Source organism: Neoarius graeffei, chromosome 2 (genome assembly GCF_027579695.1).
Source record: "Neoarius graeffei isolate fNeoGra1 chromosome 2, fNeoGra1.pri, whole genome shotgun sequence".
NCBI classification, from domain to species: domain Eukaryota; kingdom Metazoa; phylum Chordata; class Actinopteri; order Siluriformes; family Ariidae; genus Neoarius; species Neoarius graeffei.
Window position 1 is genome coordinate 713,514 of NC_083570.1, and position 19,771 is coordinate 733,284.

Here is a 19,771-nt window from a genome sequence, read left to right on the forward strand (position 1 = left end):
CATTTAAACATCAGCTGTGTGTTAAACTTTTGGTTTCAGAGGAAAGAAAACAGCGAGCCGGTTCCTAGGGCGTCCCACCTGTCCTCAGACAGGCTGGGTGTTCCGTAGACACGCTGTGATGGACGGGGTTCCTGATCCAAGTCAAACATCACGACTAAAACGCTGACTTTCTGTGACCTACACAGACGAGAACGACCAGGAAAAACCATCCTCGCTATATCTTACACCCATCAATTTGCAAGATTTACTACGTTTTCGTTAAATGCCAACTACGCCATGGATGTCATTTCCATGATCCAGAAATTCCATGAGCTGTGGGAACTCTGGAGGGATTCAAACTTGACTAAAAAAAAAAAATCCCAGAGATAATGTGGGAATGATGACGTCACACACGCCCACATGGAAAACTACAGAGGGTTCGAGCTGCCGCACAGCCACGTGGCTCTTACAGGCTTTTATTTTGAAAAGTGCCGCCATGTTGGATGTGACGTTTAGCGGTGTTTCCGGTTGGCGAGCGCGTCCACGTGTGTTGAGCTGCAGGAGAGAGAGATGGAGCAGTCAGGCGGTGTGCTGTGAGTCTCACTGCTGTTATTATTATTATTATTATTAGAGCTTAAATACTTACTGTAAGGTGTCACGTGATCAGTCAGCTAATGGCTAAAGCTAACTGGCTGTGAACTGCAGTGGAGAGATGATGATGATTTTTAATCTCCTGCTCTCTCTGTCTCACAGAAACTGAAAGAAAACCATGTTTATAATTTCTCTGTAAAATGTTTCTTTGCATGAAATGGAGCTTTAGTGCTGCTGGGGTTTGATGTGAAATGGAGCTTTAGTGCTGCTGGGGTTTGATGTGAAATGGAGCTTTAGTGCTGCTGGGGTTTGATGTGAAATGGAGCTTTAGTGCTGCTGGGGTTTGATGTGAAATGGAGCTTTAGTGCTGCTGGGGTTTGATGTGAAATGGAGCTTTAGTGCTGCTGGGGTTTGATGTGAAATGGAGCTTTAGTGCTGCTGGGGTTTGATGTGAAATGGAGCTTTAGTGCTGCTGGGGTTTGATGTGAAATGGAGCTTTAGTGCTGCTGGGGTTTGATGTGAAATGGAGCTTTAGTGCTGCTGGGGTTTGATGTGAAATGGAGCTTTAGTGCTGCTGGGGTTTGATGTGTTTATGGAGAAGAAAGAAGAATCCAGTGGTGGGTTTCAGCTCAAAACAAGGGAGGAAGATCAGGATGAGCCTTAATGAATCATTTCCAACTGAAGTTTAGTGTGAAACTGTAGCTGGAGCTCCTCCGTGTGCACTTCCTGAAGGAGCTCCAGCGCTGAGATCAGACATGGGAACAACAAGAGGACAGAAAGCTCAGAACTGAAGAGTGCAGAGAGGAAAGAGAGAGAGAGAGAGGTTACTCTGTGGTGTGTGTGTGTGTGTTAACATCGTCCTTCTTTTTCTTTACCGTTTTGATCCACAGGAAGCCGAAGACCAGGCGCTCTAAGCGCTTCCTGCAGAACAGAGAACCCAAACTGACGGAGAACTCGAAGAACACCATGATCATGAAGGGAGGGAACACGAGCGAGACGGTCACACACGCTCTCAAGGACTTGGTAAGAGTCTGAGCTCTACGTGCGATGCGCTAGACCCGGACGTACGCCCTGTGTGGGACGGAGTGCACTCTGTAGGATGCTTGTAGAGGATTCGGAGCCCCCTGTCACCTAGTGGAAGTGCGCAGGGTCTAATGCATAGTGCACTAGTGCAGCGAGTTGGACTCTGAACTCTCATGGACATGTCGTGCACTAGATAGTAGTGCACATCACTGTGTGGTAGGGTGCATCAGTTGCCCTCATTTTCATAAAATCTGATGCGTTTGTGTTCGCGTGTTCCTTTTCACCAATAAAGACGTCCTGTAGAATTTTTTGACCATATTCAGAAGTCTAATGGTGGTTCATTATTTGCCAAAAAACGCTCATTTTATGTTTTCGCGTAAGGTTTGAATCACAATGTTGGACTCCGTTTATTGATTTCTTGTGACCCAGAGATCATGTTAAGAACCTTTGCAAGGGATTGAGCAGCATTAATGTGATTCATAATCCATTTGTATTGTTTAAAAGTAGTTGAACAATGATTCAATGAACAGCTAAAACTCAAACACTACGTTCAGACTGCAACCTGAAACGACCCATATCCGATTTGTTGTGAAATCCGATTTTTTTTTGTAAGGCCGTTCACATTACCAATTATATGAGACTTGTATGCGATCTCCAATATGAACGGAAAACGACCCAAAAGTGTCCCGTGTGCGCAAATTGACACGTAATAAGCACATCTACGTAATACGTAAACAAAAAAAAAAAGCGCACTCTTCAAGTTTGCAAGTAAAGCATGGAGATGAGGCAAGACCTGGCGATGTGGTTTTTGTGGCGGCGGCGGAACTCACACAATAATCTGATTAATGTGGGCAGCAGACTAATGAGACCGAAGGTGTCAAATTACTGGAAATTTCCAGAACAATCTTATAATCCAGGATGGTTTAAGTTATAAATCAGTTATAGAAACTGTTTTATTTAATCAGGCTAACAGATCAACATCCAGGTCCCTACCAAATCCACCATTAGCTTGATCAATTCTATAAAAGTCTATTTAAATTCTGAAAACTGTACAAATGTTGTTGTTTTCCACCAAAGAGGCGGGATTAGCCAACGCAGAATAGTGACGTTTGTCTCTTGTTGATGACGTGTAGGTCGCATGAATGCGACCTGTCCGGTCAGACTGCAGTCGCATGTGAAAATAACGGATATGCATCGGAATTAGGACCACATATCCAAGCGGCCTGGGACGCATGTGAAAAAATCGGATCTGTGTCGTTCAGATTGTCAATAACAAATCGGATACAGGTCGCATATGGGCAAAAAAATCGGATATGGGTCGTTTCAGGGTGCAGTCTGAACGTAGTCTTGGTCTACTCTATAAGGTGCCGTAATGTTTCATGAAAAGTGATCGAAATTTTGTCATAAAATAGCAGCTTTTTCCATAACTTTGAGCTCCTGGTGCCACCAGTAAACTTTTGAACCTTGTCAAAATATTTCACCCAGTGTGTTTTCTTACCAAAAGGAACATAAAAACAAAAATGCATCATGATCGGAGGAACTTTTCATTTTTAGGGGGCGACTGATGCACCCTAGTGTGTGGCATTGTATTGTAAACAAAAGACTTATTTTTAATAAGTGAATATTTTTATAGCAGCACACATCTAGCAGCTCTTTGCTTAATAATCGAGAAGTTGCCTGTGTGTGTGTTTGTCTATTTATTAATCATAGTAAAGTTGCTGATATATTCCTGTTTTTTGTTTTTTTTAGTACCTGTTAAAGAAACCAAATGCTGTTCTGTACAAGAAGTGAGTCTTCCATATTACACACCACATCAGAGCTTCACTGCTTTACCATGTACCTGTTTCACCTGTCTGTCTGTGTGTGTGTGTGTGTGTGTGTGTGTGTGTGTGTGTAGGAAGAACATCATGAGGCCATTTGAAGACTCCACGTCATTGGTGAGTCGTTATTGACCCTTTTCACTCACGTGATCTTCGTAAACGCGACCGCCATTTTGGACATGAAGAAATAACGGTTTATGGCACAGACCCTTTCGGTTCTCGCTCATCTAGCTGCTACAATGACTGCTTAGACTGCAACAATAATACCTAACACACATTTAAGCATCCGTCGTAAAGACGTGAAACTCGTCAAGTGACGAGTGTGTTCATTGATAAGCTAACACAATCTAAAAGTAGACATACCGTCACACTGCCCTGGCGCTGTGTACAGTTTACCTTCTATGGTTTGTGCACTCACTATTTGCCATTACTTTCTCCAACCCAGTGTTCGAACTATGCCGATATTTTCGGGGGGTCCCCTTTTTTTCCCTTGGGGGGGCTTGCGCTTGTCTCAGAGCGCGGATCTTCAAACACATGAGAAGCCTATCTTACGCACATATCACAAGTCATAACTCATCAGGGGAAATCGTGTCCGCATTGGCATGTTCAAAAAACAACCTCGCGTCAACAATGATACCACACGCAAGAAAAAAAAAAACAGTCAGGCTACTCAACACATCTGATTCACAGCAGCACCAAAGCATCACTGGAAATCATGTCAACAACCAATCTTCCATTTCAACACGCGTCAGCAAACATGAACGAATCGGTCAGGCTACCGATTCCAAACCCACAGCAGACGAATAATTAAATGCATCTTACCTTAAAGCAGAATCGACCACAAAGGAAGTGTGTTGGCACTGTTGGCACACTTCCTTTCTACTAGTTTGTGTCCCCAACCTGGCAGCAGCAGTCGTTGTCATATCGGTTTATTTTATCTTTGATGTAAACACAACACTTCGGATATGCAAATGCTTCCCGTTACACACGATTGCTATGTCAATAAACATCATTTTGCCAATATTTTACAGACCATCCATCTTGTCCGTCGGTCAGCGTCTGATAAAATGATAAATCTTGCCTTGTGTGTTGATGGTTACTACATCCAGGTGCACAACAATATAATGGCATGATGGAAGTCTTGCTGAAAGTAAAAACTTTCTTTGATGGCTATATTCCTTTCGATGCTTCGCCGTCGTTCCTCGTTGTTGGCTGTGGTAGACTACTGGTAGTGCATGTCCAAAATGGCGGCCGCGTTTGTCGTGACGTCACGTGGGATGGGTCAATAGTTTCAGTAGCGCACATGCTGTAAACAGGCTAATCCAGGTCCTTAACCCCGCCCTCTTTCCTCACAGGAATTCTTCTCTAAGAAGTCCGACTGCTCGCTGTTCCTGTTCGGTTCCCACAACAAGAAACGACCCAATAACCTGATATTCGGTATGGAGCCAGAGCTAATGCCCTCTGTAGGGGGGGGTGTCCTTCTGCTGCGCTGTAGTGATGTCATGTGATCATGTTCATCTGATTGGTTGATGGGTTTAAGTCTCACCCTCATTCATTCAGGGATGGTGTTAGTGAAAGGTGTGTGTGTGTGTGTGCAGGTCGCATGTTTGATTTTCATGTCTTGGACATGTTCGAGCTCGGCATTGAGAAGTTCACATCGCTCAAAGACGTCAAGGTGAGACACACACGCACAGGTACAGTGTGACTTTCACATCTGTCTGAGTTTGTAACTGCAGATAAACCTGTAGATCTGTGGCCTGGTTTGGGTCGCATCCCCTGTGTGTGTGTGTTACAGAGTGGTAAGTGTGCAGAGGGGACGAAGCCCATGTTGGTGTTTGCAGGTGAACTGTTCGAGACAGATAGAGAATACGTGCGCCTCAAGAATGTCCTAACAGGTCTCTCTCTCACACACACACACACACACACACACACACACACACACACACACGGGTAAAGCTGAATGAAACCGGAGTCCCCTCTCTCTGTGTGTGTAGATTTTTTCCGAGGTCCGTGTGTGCCCGCTGTGCGTCTCGCTGGTCTCGATCACGTTCTCCACTTCACTGCTCTGGACGGTAAAATCTACCTGCGCAGCTACAGGTGAGGGAGTGAGCAGGTGACTGAGGCCACGCCCCCTTCACTGAGACTGAAATGGCTGTCTATCGGTAGAGGAGGTTTAGAGAGCATGTCCTTTCATCACTGAGCAGTGTGTGTGTGTGTGTCAGGGTGCTGCTGAAGAAGTCAGGCTGTCGGACGCCGAGGATCGAGTTGGAGGAAATGGGTCCGTCGTTAGACCTGGTTGTAAGGAGAACTCACCTGGCCTCGGATGACCTGTACAGGACGGCGCTGAGACAGCCCAAAGGAGTCAGGGTGAGTGTACTGAACGCGTGTGTGTGAGAGAGAGAGAGACCTAAAAAAGAGGACAAGAAGTAAAAATGTTAGACATCCAATTCAGAAGGCACAAAATGAACCCGGTAACCTCTGGACCAGCTGCTCTGAAAGCTGACGGGAGAAAATAAACGACGCCTGCTTGTGGTATTGGATCCTTTCTTTCTCCTGGCCGTTTCCCTGATTGTCCCGTTGGACATCTCAGTGAGTGTTGAGAAAATATCGGCGCTCTCCTTCGTTAGCTTCCTGAGCTTGGCTCCTCATCAGCCTGGCTGAACTCTGAGATGTTCCTCCTCCCTCCGTGTCCGTGAGATTACAGCGCTGTGCTTCCGAGGCCCAGCTCAGATACCTGGCTCTGTTCAGAGAAGTCGTATCTGAAGTTGTCCTGACGTCTCTTACCTGGACCTGGAGGACGCTGTCTGAGGCTGCTGTTGGCAGCAGAACAAAACAAAAGCGCTTCAGTGTTGTCTCGAGCTGGCCGTTCAGATCCTTCATCAGCTGATGAATTGAAGTGATGAAGAATGGTTTGGCCTCCAGGGTCTCTGTGCAGTCAGTAAAGAGGTTGAGGATGTGACTGAAGAACAGAGTCTGTCTGAGGGACGTCAGCGGCGTCCCCCTCGTCTCTGAGGCGTGTCCACAGATGCAGGGCGTTCCTCTCCTGATCTGGGTGGTTCTCCACTATAGTTGCAAATTGGGATATGGACCTTGAGCAAACTGATCAGTTCATAAGGCAGAATTCTGGTAGCCAATTTTGGAGTTTTATCAAAGTATCTTCTTATTGCTCGATATGGCAAAATTCAAGGTCAAAGGTCAAGGTCGCCCTTGTCTCTGTCAGTACACAAACAGGTCTCTGAAATGCCTAATAAATCCATAATCTCTGACCAAAATCAAAATGTAATTGACCCCAATTACAAATCTGGGCCTTATTATAAATAATTCTATTTGAAAATGTATATTTATCGCAATAGAACAATAAATATGTATTAAAAGGGTGCAGCGTTTGTGTACTGATGTTCAAAAATAAGACAACGAAGTTGATTTGAGCAGAACAGTAATAGATTTAATTTTTGAACCTCAAAAATGGCAACAACATTAACCATGCGTTAACAAAATTAGGAATAAAACATACAAGAACCTAAGGCAACATTAGGTACACCAAATCTGGGTGATTTTTTTTTTTTTTACTAGTTGGGTCCATGTACAGTGGTGCTTGAAAGTTTGTGAACCCTTTAGAATTTTCTATATTTCTGCAAAAATATGACCTAAAACATCATCAGATTTTCACACAAGTCCTAAAAGTAGATGAAGAGAACCCAGTTAAACACATGAGACAAAAATATTATACTTGGTCATTTATTTATTGAGGAAAATGATCCAATATTACATATCTGTGAGTGGCAAAAGTATGTGAACCTCTAGGATTAGCAGTTAATTTGAAGGTGAAATTAGAGTCAGGTGTTTTCAATCAATGGGATGACAATCAGGTGTGAGTGGGCACCCTGTTTTATTTAAAGAACAGGGATCTATCAAAGTCTGATCTTCACAACACGTTTGTGGAAGTGTATCATGGCACGAACAAAGGAGATTTCTGAGGACCTCAGAAAAAGTGTTGTTGATGCTCATCAGGCTGGAAAAGGTTACAAAACCATCTCTAAAGAGTTTGGACTCCACCAATCCACAGTCAGACAGTTTGTGTACAAATGGAGGAAATTCAAGACCATTGTTACCCTCCCCAGGAGTGGTCGACCAACAAAGATCACTCCAAGAGCAAGGCATGTAATAGTCGGCAAGGTCACAAAGGACCCCAGGGTAACTTCTAAGCAACTGAAGGCCTCTCTCACATTGGCTAATCTTGATGTTCATAAGTCCACCATCAGGAGAACACTGAACAACAATGGTGTGCATGGCAGGGTTGCAAGGAGAAAGCCACTGCTCTCCAAAAAGAACATTGCTGCTCGTCTGCAGTTTCCTAAAGATCATGTGGACAAGCCAGAAGGCTATTGGAAAAATGTTTTGTGGATGGATGAGACCAAAATAGAACTTTTTGGTTTAAAATGAGAAGCGTTATGTTTGGAGAAAGGAAAACACTGCATTCCAGCATAAGAACCTTATCCCATCTGTGAAACATGGTGGTGGTAGTATCATGGTTTGGGCCTGTTTTGCTGCATCTGGGCCAGGATGGCTTGCCATCATTGATAGAACAATGAATTCTGAATTATACCAGCGAATTCTAAAGGAAAATGTCAGGACATCTGTCCATGAACTGAATTTCAAGAGAAGGTGGGTCATACAGCAAGACAACGACCCTAAGCACACAAGTTGTTCTACCAAAGAAGTTAAAGAAGAATAAAGTGAATGTTTTGGAATGGCCAAGTCAAAGTCCTGACCTTAATCCAATGGAAATGTTGTGGAAGGACCTGAAGCGAGCAGTTCATGTGAGGAAACCCACCAACATCCCAGAGTTGAAGCTGTTCTGTACGGAGGAACGGGCTAAAATTCCTCCAAGCCGGTGTGCAGGACTGATCAACAGTTACCGCAAACGTTTAGTTGCAGTTATTGCTGCACAAGGGGGTCACACCAGATACTGAAAGCAAAGGTTCACATACTTTTGCCACTCACAGATATGTAATATTGGATCATTTTCCTCAATAAATAAATGACCAAGTATAATATTTTTGTCTCATTTGTTTAACTTTATCTACTTTCAGGACTTGTGTGAAAATCTGCTGATGTTTTAGCTCATATTTATGCAGAAATATAGAAAATTCTAAAGGGTTCACAAACTTTCAAGCACCACTGTAGATGTAGGAATCATCATGTGCCTAGAGTTCTTGGAATTTCTGGTGACGGGGACAACTTCTGGGATGAAAGAGATGGAAGTCCTTTACTACATCATAATGAACGATATCTTCATATGCAGGCCAGTACCATCTATTGAGGCCAGCCTTTTTCATGCATTGCACCTCAACATCAACTTCATCAACTATACCTGGATACAACTTCCCGCTGTAATGGACAACACACCAACGTCCAACTGTAACATCATGTGGAGGGGAAAGTTGACTCGCGCCAGAGGCCTACTACCAGTGGTGGATCATCTGGAGTAACGGATGGATGATTGGTGTTTAAGGCCCGTTTTTTGCACAGATAGGCTAATTTAGGCTGAGGAGCTTCCTGGGATAATGAAATGATCAATGTGTGAAACACACCCCAGACTCAGGTCTTGTCCGGATTCGAACCCGGGACCTGGTGATCTGAGGTCCAGCGCGCTACCACTGGACCACGGACGCTCCCCCATCTGGAGTAACGCTACTGGTGGATGGTTCTGTGGCGGCAGACTGAGACAATGTCCACAATTTTGGGTTGAAACAGTCACACACACCACCTCCAAGACTGCAATAACAGCTCAGCTGGCGAAGCATGATTTTGGCCATAGGAATTGTCATTTACACTCCAAACTTGGTGAATCACCATCGTTCCGGGAAATGCTTTTAGGTCTGTAGGGGGAGGGGCAAATTCAAATTTTTAAGTCAGTACACAGACACTCTCAGAAATTGACTAGGCCTAATCAGAAAACCTTTAAAGATATCCTGGTAGGATACATGTACTAGGTAGGCCTATATACTAGTAGGTTGACAAAAGGGATCGAGAGACATCAAACTGTCATCCTATCAAATTGGTCAATACACTAACACAATAGTCAGTACACAAACAGACCCCGGTGTGAGTGTATGGACTGTTAGTGTATGGACAAATAGTTCATCATCTGGTCACCAGGGTGCAGATGTGTATATGATGCCTGTGCACTGTAGTCTAGTTGAAAGGTCTTCTAACTCACATTCATGGCACAAAGCTGGGCCTACATCATTCTAGAAGTGTTAGTGTATTGACTGCTATTATAAATTCTGTTAAAAATTGCCATACAAACCTGAACAATGCTGGAAAACTACCACAATATGAAATTCAGTGTTTCCCTCCCTTGAACTTGTGGGATTCCCACAATGCACTGCAGTCATCTCAGTAGAATAGTTCTGTCCATTTTCCTCAGGTGTCTCTAGTAGTTAGTACTGTTGGGCCCAATCCCAATTCTAATTTCTACCCCTCCCCCTTCCCCTTGGCCCTTCCCCTTGAAACTGAGCTACAAGGGATAGGGCTTGAAATTCAACCCTTACGTATTGGGATAGCCCTTCAACGATCGCATACGTCATCGCGTGCCTCCGTCAGCGTTTACGTTAGCAAAACGCGACCAAATGCGTCATTGGCTGCGACCAGCCGCTACAGTCAGAGGCAGAAATCTCTGCTGGCAGGGTGTGATTTGTTAACTAACACCACTGAATGGGATATCTTTGGCGCTTCGTGCACCACATCCGACAGAATGAGGTGTCAGAACACTCATGTAAACAATAAAAGCGAGAATAACAGAACAAAACGTACGCAGTAAAGCAACCGAAAACAATACTCACTCCCAAAGCTTTTTAGCAGCAGCTTGGATTTCAGAAATCGCTGCTCATTCTCAGCTCGAAAGCGAATCAAGCGGCGTGTTTCCTCTGGATAACAACTTAAAACACGTAAATAATGGAGAAAATACATTTATGACAATCTTTCGCCGCGGGAACCGCCATCTTTCTGAAATCCGCATGAAATCTCGCTGAAATCCGCATGGCATTGTGGGAAATCACTCAAACCCCTTCGTTCGGAGTCAGCTCCAGGAAAATCTCCGTTTGGAGGGGTACAGAAGCCCTACCCCTTCCCCTACCCCTCCGCGTTAACTGGGATTGGGATACCCCTACCCCTTCACGTGAACGCGCAAAATGGAGGGGAAGGGCCAAGGGGTTGGTCCAAGGGGTGAAATGGGATTCGGCCTTAGTGTACTGACTTAATTACTTAGGACACCAAAAATCAGTTTCTTGGCGGGAAAATTTCTGACTAGTATTGGAAATATTTTCAAAACGTGCTTTTCTTCATGCTGCATGGACAATATTGATCATATATAAATGGGTGACAAAATAATACCAATAAATATTTTTCAGCAAGGGTTTATTTTCCTTCTGGGATGTATGAGGCACGCATTTTGGACCCCCTTGGGTACTTCCAATGAAAAATTCTACCAACACCTATTATATTTGAGTGGATAAAATTTAATATCAATTAATTTTTATAATCAATAGGAAGGCATATGAACACAGACACCCTGATTTTATTTAAAGGCCTGGGCCCTGTACTACGAAGTGGGTTTTCTGGCTTACCAGGGTAACTTCGAGAGTAACTTGATCACGTGCAGCGTAACTTCCCGATTAACCCATACTACGAAAGTTGGCTATGTTCAAACCGAGGTATGCTGCCATGGCAACTTGCGCTGCATCTCAAACCTGCTCGTCTCAGGTTATGTTCTTGGTTAACCCGAGGTTTCCGATTAACCACACCCTTTTTAAACACCACCTCTCCACCGACATTTCCTCTAGAGACAATGCCAGCGTAGAGATGGGATTTATGGCTCTTTGATGGGATCCGCATCTTTGTGATCCGTTCTTTGAAAAGAGCCGTTCACAAGACTGGCTCATTCGGCTCTTTTTAAATATTTATTCAGTTTTAAGAAGACAGCGTCTAAAGAAGCCAGATCCCTCTGCTTAGACAGTGACATCAATATTTCTGGACATACCTTTTATATAAAGCAACCTAGACTTCCATTATTGTAACCCCTAAACACTCATAAATAACCATTAAAAAACAATGAGGGCTTCAATGAATGTCCATGCAGAACGGCTTTTCTGTAAAAAAAAAAAAAAAGAACGCAAGAATATTTTATAGAAAAACACTTGTTTTACAAAAATACAAAATAGATACAACTACAATAAATATAACACAAGAACTAGTTATCACACAAGAACATTTTAATAGAAAAAAACAAACTTTCTATATTAAAAATTTTGAAATTGTAACAAAAATAGATACAACTAAACAGTCAGATAAATAGATAGTTATAACAAGAACACAAGATTATTTTAATAGGAAAAAACAAACTATTAATGCAAAAAATATATTATTAGAAAAATAGATACAACTAGACAAACAGATAAATAAATAAAATACACAAAAATAGAACAAACAAAATGACGATAGAATAAATTAAATGAACGTCCGTGCAAAGTAGTTTTCCCACAATATTATCATTAATATCACACAACAACATTATAAACTATATGCAAAACAATTTGAACTATTAGGCAAACAGATAAAACTTGAATAAATAAAAGGCAAATGAATGCTTGCTTGCACACACACCCCATTATGAATGATGTTTTTATATTTCATTTTCACCTGTTGCCAGGTGCGTTTGGCACTGCTGCTGCCTCTGAAATGTTCACAGGACCGACACCAACTCAGTCAAAGGGACTGAACAGTCAGTCATCCTAATTCATGTGACTCTGTGCACAGATCAGCTTAAGTAGGCGACTCCATGAATTTACCATACCAAATTTTATTCAGGATTTTTCGGACATTAAACAAGCTATATATGACTGGGGCCACGTCGAAGGACCATTTTCTGTGACTTGTGATTGATCATGAAGCTTCTCTCATCCTATACTTCTGTTCTGGAACATGTAGAAGGGAGAATGTACTCGCGCATTTACCCGATCGGCAATTCGTTGCCAACATGCTTGCCGCTCCTTATTGGCAGCCGCTGTGTTAGATTTTGCTCTTAATGTTGTTTTGAACTCCTCGTAGCTTTGCATTATGACAGCGCATTCTTCCTCCGTGAAGTGCGGCGACCGTGCCATTGTGAACAGTGAACGCGCATTAACCCTGATTAGGTTAAACCAGGTTCAACAAATCAACTTCATAACTGGCGTCGTAGTACCGTTTAACCCCAAACAAGATAACCAGGTTTTGTCAACCCCGGTTTAGCGGGGGAACCCTGGGTAGGTTAACCTCCGTTCGTAGTACAGGGCCCTGGTCTCAGAATACTTGTTAAGTGAGGTGACACCAATTTGCAACTATAGTGGAGAACCACCCATCTCTGGGAGGAACCAGAACGAGGTCTCCAGTCCTTCAGTGTCCTGTGAGCTGAGATGCTGAAGATCGGTGTCTGATTTAGCAGCAGGAAAGCTGGTTTGAGTTGCTAAGCCCTGTTTATTTCCATCGTTGCTCTCTGCGGTGTCCAGACGCTTTGTTAATTAAACAAATGAATTTAACAATCTTGACTTCGTTCTCAGGTCAGATTAGCAAAGCGAGTTAACTGTACTGGCTCTCGACACCTCCAAGGTGACCCCGGCGAGCTCCTGCTCTCTCCTCCCACACTCATGAAGCCAGTTATCAGTTTTCCTTCTGCTTTTGCATCCAACAGTAAAAGGGAACTAAATTCAGGTGGGAACTAATATTACTGTGAGCAGGGAGCTGAAGTACCGCCGGACCCCACACCCTGTCGGATCGGACCGGCCAGCGTTTGGATTTCTTCCTTTTATAGCGTCAAACCTGCACAGAGTTGAGTAAACCTCAGTTAAAATGTGCGTAGATGGGGGAAGAAAAACATGCAGTGGTCACTTTATCACGCTCCAGTGTGACCAGTAACAGATCGTTACTCACTCAAGGCGGAGATCATTAATAACCACGAGCTACTTTTAGTCACTGAAGTGTTCATTCTGATTGGAAATGAGTCACTAGTCCTGTGTTTTGTTTTGTTTTGTTTATGCAGCCCAAGAAGAAGAAGAACATCTCCCATGATGCCTTTGGCACTAAATTTGGCCGCCTGCACATGCAGAAACAGGACCTCAGCAAACTGCACACGCGCAAGATGAAGGGACTGAGGAAGAGGAAGGAAGCCGTTTCCAAGGAAACCGGAGAGACAAGATCGCCTAAGAGATCCAAAACTCAGGAATAAAGGCATTTTCTGAACCTTTTATTGTTATCGTGTTTTTTAAAGGGAAAAAAAACCCCTCTTCAGTCTCTGAGTCCACAGCAGGTTCAACTCTAGTCAGTCAGAGTCGCATCACCTCTGCAGCACATCTGTATGGTTCATTGGACACATTTTGGGGTGTTTTTTATTTGTGAAGGTTTTGAGTTCTAGATCACACCCTGGCCCTTTAAAAATAACAACAACTGCTGAACATCCTCACTTTCACTCTGTAGTGCGCGTCACTACTTTTCACCACTAGATGGCGCTGAAATGAAAGTTTGGCGCACCCCACACAGTTCAGCAGAGGGCCAGGTCACTTGTTCATCTGCGTTTCCATCAAACCCCGGTTGAGTTGTGAGCTGAAATTGTTGGAATGAGTTTAGCTGGAGGGTTGGGGAGAATGGGTGGGTTTGTTTGTGAGTGCGTGAACAGTTTGGTGATGACAGCGCTGATGTTTTGATGTTTATCACTCCTCAGTCAGTGGAGGATGACATTTCTTTCAGGTTCAAGGTTCTACGAGGTCATCTTTAAACAAAGTACCTACAGCTCTGTGGAATGCTGTCGGATGAAGAAGTGCGTACAAAAGAATGTGAAATACTATACAGTGTGCGTGTTAGGATGCATCAGTTGCCCTCACTTTCATAAAATCTGATGCGTTTTTGTTCACGTGTTCCTTTTCACCAATAAAGACATCCTGTAGAATTTTTTGACCATATTCAAAAGTCTAATGGTGGTTCATTTTTTGCCAAAAAACGCTTTTGTTTTCGCGTAAGGTTTGAATCACAATGTTGGACTCCGTTTATTGATTTCTTGCGAGCCAGAGATCATGTTAAAAACCTTTGCGTTTAAAAGTAGTTGAACAATGATTCAATGAACAGCTAAAACTCAAACTGTGCTTGATTAATATATTTAGAATATGTACTAAGATATTTGCTCTACTCTATAAGGTGCCGTAATGTTTCATGAAAATTGATCGAAATTTTGTCATAAAATAGCAGCTTTTTCCATAACTTTGAGCTCCTGGTGCCGCCATTAAACTTTTAAATTTTGTCAAAATATTTCACCCAGTGTGTTTTCTTACCAAAAGGAACATAAAAACAAAAATGCATCATGATCGGAGGAACTTTTCATTTTAGGCAACTGATGCACCCTAGTGTGTGTGTGTGTTGGGATTTTTCATTTTAACCCCTTTAATAAAACAGGAATAAATCTGATTAACTTTATTTAAAAAGGCAACCAGTTCACTACTGTGAGTGTATTCAATATACAGGACAAATAACGTGTTCACAAATCCATTTTAAAATCACATCTTTCCTTTAAGTAAAAAAAAAAATAGTATAATAAATTGTGCAGGTTTGCTGAGGAATGTGTAACGTTCAGGGTTTTTTTGTCTGTGAAGATTCTCAATCATCCAGGTCATAGTACACTGTGGGTGGTAGAAATGAGCAACTGGACTTGCTTGCTTGAAAATTCTTGTAAACGTTTCACCTCTTGTCCAAAAGGCTTCCTCAGTTCTGTCTGACTAATAGGGAGTATCAGATATTTTTTGATGATCTGAAATATCTGATACTCCCTATTAGTCAGACAGAACTGAGGAAGCCTTTTGGACGAGAGGTGAAACGGTTTCAAGAATTTTCAAGCAAGTCTAGTTGCCCATTTCTACCACCCACAGTTCAGGGTTTTTCTTTCCCTACGTGAACAAATTTTACACACCACACACAAGCCAAGTTTGAACAGGAACGTATCCTCGGGGTTTGTTGTAGGGTTCTACATAGAACCTTTGAGGATTCCCCAAGAGGAGAGAACACACACACAAAGCCTAAAGTTTTTTTTCCTAGTCTAATAGTGACACTATTTTTCGTATTTTTAGGGCTGTTCAACAGTGTGAAGTCAAAACCGTGGTGGTTTTAGTTCACATGACCCTGAAGGGAAAGTGCAGTGTGCAGGAATGTTGATATTTCCCCTGTTCTCGTCCTCAGCCACACCCTGTTAGTGAGAGAACTCTCAGGCTGATGGAGCACACACACACACATCTAGACAACTGAAATGCTCATGCAGGTAGTTGTGGTTAATTGTGTGTGTGTCTGTGAGACTGTCAGCGGGCAGGCGGAGTGGTTGTGATTCCCCCACTGCATGTTATCAGTTTGCTGACAGAAGGAAACAGACACTTTCTCACAGGAAACACACTGCAGCTGGGTTTCTTTCTGCAGACAGATGGGGTGCCAATACTTTATTACTGGGGTGTAAGAAATGGACTACAGTGTGTGTGTGTGAGAGAGAGAATTTTTGGATGTGATCACCTTCATTCCCCTCTGAGCCATGTGCTGCTGAGTCAGTGACTCCATCCTGCCAAAAAGAGTGAGGAGGAAATGGAGGCCTGGCTGAGCCCTCAGCTGGAGATCGTGCAGATACTTCACTTTTATTTGCATGCCGCAGGAAGCTCTGTCAGTGCTTTATAAGCACCTTATATCCGTCCTGTATGCAACTAACGGTGCTGAACAATTAAAAGTCTTCATTAAACCTTTATATTTAAATCAGGACATAGTGGGTGGGTTTATTATTACTCTACTATTATTAACACTGCATTCATTTCTGGGAAGGAGGCTGCGTCCCGTCCAATCACATCGCTACTTTTATGAATACGCAAACCTAACCACGCCCACTCTGCCTATGCATCTATTTATGGCGGAGCTGCGCGTCAGTGCCCCGCTAGTAATGATCGGCAGAGATTGGAACCCGATCACCGCGCACACAGAGCATGTCTGCGCCAAGCAGCTCGTAGCTTAGTGCAGAGTTGCGCGACGCAGTTTACAGGAACCCCATCAAGGAGACCCCGCTAAAGGATGACAGAAGACCGAGCCGGGAAGGAGCCCGACACGGCTGAGGACCCCGAGCCCGCGGTACCGCTGGAGGACTCTGAGCTGAACCCCGAGGAGAAGTGTCTGACCGGGCCGGAGCAGCAGCAGCAGTGCGGCGGAGATGGAGAGAAAGAGCCCGAGTTTGAGCACCCCGAGGGCGGCTGGGGCTGGGTGGTCATGCTCGCCTCTATGTGGTGTAACGGGTCTGTGTTCGGAATCCAGAACGCTTTCGGAATCTTATTTGTGTCCCTGCTGAAAGAGTTCGGATCCGAGGACGATGAGGACCTGCGCTTCAGGACAGGTACCGCCTCACCTCACCTCACCTCAGCTTTTTACCTCAGGCAGCGCCGGTTAAGTTTTACCTCAGGCAGCGCCGGTTAAGTTTTACCTCAGGCAGCGCCGGTGCTGTTAGCCACAGGCTAACCCTGTTCGGCACCGCTGAGGCGCTCGAGCGCGCGCGTGGAGCAAAGTTCGCGCCAGATGGCTGCGCGCGCGCGCTGAGACGCTCCCGGTGTGTCACATACACGCGCAAATCCCGCCTTTAACCCGCTTTCATCATCAACAACAACAACAACAACAACAAACACTGCAGCACTGTGAGTGTGTGTGTGTGTGTGTGTGAAGTGTTGACGCGTGGCACGTGCTTCGACAAGAGGTCTCTCTCTTTCTCTCTCTTTTAAAACTCTCCCCTCATCATCCATCTGCCTCGGGACTCGACCACATACACCTCAGGGACTCCCCGACTGCAGCCTCATTCATACCGTTAGTCAGAGTGTGCTCATGATGCTTTTGTGTTCCAAAGATAAAAAAAAAAAGTTCGTTATCAGAAACTTCTCATCTACCTGTGGACTTTTAAAGCGGAAGTGGCGTCAGTTTCCCGTTGGAGGGCACGTGTTTGTGTCAAACTACCGTATGTGCTGGGGATTTTATAGACCCTTTTCAGTCACGTGACCTTCGTAAACGCGACCGCCATTTTGGACATGTAGTGGACTTCGGCTCGAATCAGTTTGAATGCGAGGAAGGCGACAAACGAAAAACATAAAAGAAAAAGGAGCGAGATGCAGAAAACACCTTCACTATCCAGCGACGTAGGGCAGGGGTGTCAAACCTGATCCATAAAGGGCCGTGTGGCTGCAGGTTTTCATTCCAGCCATGCAGCAGCACCCTGATTTGGCTTATTCAATCAACTGACACACCCACCCTTTAATCAAGGGTGGGTGTGGCTGCAAGTATTTGACTGTGTGAAGACAGTTCAGTTGATTGAATGAGCCAAGTCAGGTGTGCTGCTGCATGGCTGGAATGAAAACCTGCAGCCACACGGCCCTTTATGGATCAGGTTTGACACCCCTGACGTAGGGCATTTACAGGGCGAGCAGAGGGAGAGGGATTTGCAAAAATTGAGGTTAACAGGCTTAGAGAACGACGTTTACCTGCTTCCACCAGGATTGTTCACTGACGTACGGAAGTACACGAAGCCCTCGTCTTTACCTGACTTCGGCCCACATGATCTGTATACCTATGTCGTTAAAAACCCATTGCCATACACATACACGCCAACGTCCGAGGTTCCGGAGCGCACTCCGGCTTGCTCCAGGAGTGCTCCGGCCGAGGTTACGGAGCGCGCTCCGGCTTGCTCCGGAGCAAGCCACTTAATTTGAGGGCAACCTCGGCCGGAGCACTCCAGGAGCAAGCCGGAGCGCGCTGCTTAATTTGAGAGGGAGCAAGCCGGCGCGCGCTCCGGAACCTCGGACGTTGGCTCCGGCAGCTATTTATACTGGATCCGGTGTAAATAGCTGCCGGATCATAATTACAGTAAACTAGTAAATGGGCAATTCCATGTAAATGTCAACCTCACCATGCAAAAATAAAGCAATATGTAATACATCAAAACCACTCCCAGAGATATCACCTAGGCCTGTATTTTACAGATGTGAATAAGTTGAACCAATTTGTCACAAGAATTGTTCCCTTCGCCTTATTATGTCAGTCTTTCTTTCTTATAATGTAAAACCCAAGCTAAAATCAACTTTGATCATGTACAATTCTATATTATTGCCACAAGACAGCAAAACAATAGCCATCCTAAATATTATTTAAGAACTTTGATAGTTTTAGCTGATATTTAGAGTTTTTCAAAGGGTTATGGTGGTTAAATTGCTGATTTTCTAAACGTATGCCATGTCTATTTCAGACGCGTCACATCCATAACGGAATTTCGTCACATCCAGAACGCTGACTTTTCCTTCCGAAACTCTGCATGAAATACAAAATATTTTAAACGAAGATTTTTTAATATTCACCTTGGACCCCTCTATCAAATGGATATCTCCATTTCGACATTAGGTTTACAATTTCACAGAGTTTGATAAAAATCTACAGTCACCCAAGAAAAGTGATACTTTTTCTGTCACATCCATAACGCATCTTTTATTGGCGTTTTCTGGCATGCCCTAGATGTACTATGGGAATTGTTCTTGTTCTATCACTTCTCCAGTATGGTACAGCCTTAAAATATGCAACACCTGTTTAAATACTGGGGGACAATAAAACATGCACTGGGTCATTTGTTGCCATTTTGAGTTCAAGTGTCACGTCCATAACCCTGGAATTGCTCAAATACAGTAAAGGAAAAACTTGAGACTGAAAGGTTTTAACAGTCATCCAAATGACTGAACGTAAACATTGCTATAGTAACATACCAGCTACTTGTTGACATTAGCTAGTCAACAATAGCTACTACAGAAGAACAAAGAGGTTACAATGGGTTATTTTAACCTATTTGGTTACACACTCGCCGCCACAGAATGTTAACAGCAATGTCATGGCTTTTCTGGCTAATTTTATTCGTCTTACCTCCAACAAAGTGGTCACTACACAAGCGTTGGTATGCCAAGGGCTGCCAATCTGTTAATGGCCGCTATCCATCTTCTCCGTCGGGATCTGATAAAATGATAACCCTTGCCTTGTTTGTTGATGGTTACTACATCCAGGTGCACAACAATATAGTGGCATGATGGAAGTCTTGCTGAAAGTAAAAACTTTCTTTGCTGCCGTTCCTCAATGTTGGCTGTGGTAAACTACTGGTAGTACACGTCCAAAATGGCGGCCGCGTTTGTCGTGACGTCACGTGGAAAGGGTCCATAGACCCCTTCGCATGTTTGTAAACAAACCGACCGTTGCCAGGATGCGCGCGCAGCCTGGACTCAGAAACAATGGCGCTG

The 19,771-nt window shown here is 44.0% G+C and overlaps 2 protein-coding genes across 2 annotated transcripts in view; both read left to right on the forward strand.

Moving 5' to 3' along the window:
• The first annotated feature begins 469 nt into the window (after window positions 1-469).
• Window positions 470-13,691, forward strand: rpf2 (ribosome production factor 2 homolog). Its single transcript, XM_060905014.1, has 10 exons — window positions 470-572; window positions 1,461-1,593; window positions 3,343-3,380; window positions 3,491-3,530; window positions 4,769-4,850; window positions 5,012-5,088; window positions 5,209-5,308; window positions 5,408-5,510; window positions 5,636-5,780; window positions 13,492-13,691. The coding sequence occupies exons 1-10, from the start codon at window positions 550-552 to the stop codon at window positions 13,675-13,677; spliced, it is 927 nt and encodes a 308-aa protein (XP_060760997.1). The 5' UTR covers window positions 470-549; the 3' UTR covers window positions 13,678-13,691.
• Window positions 13,692-16,408: 2,717 nt separating this feature from the next.
• The window catches only part of slc16a10 (solute carrier family 16 member 10), a 55,874-nt gene continuing 52,511 nt past the window's right edge, over window positions 16,409-19,771 (forward strand). The window contains exon 1 of the mRNA XM_060913523.1: window positions 16,409-16,851. Coding sequence (XP_060769506.1) covers window positions 16,536-16,851 — 316 coding nt within the window. The 5' untranslated portion in view covers window positions 16,409-16,535. The remainder of the gene's footprint in view (window positions 16,852-19,771) is intronic.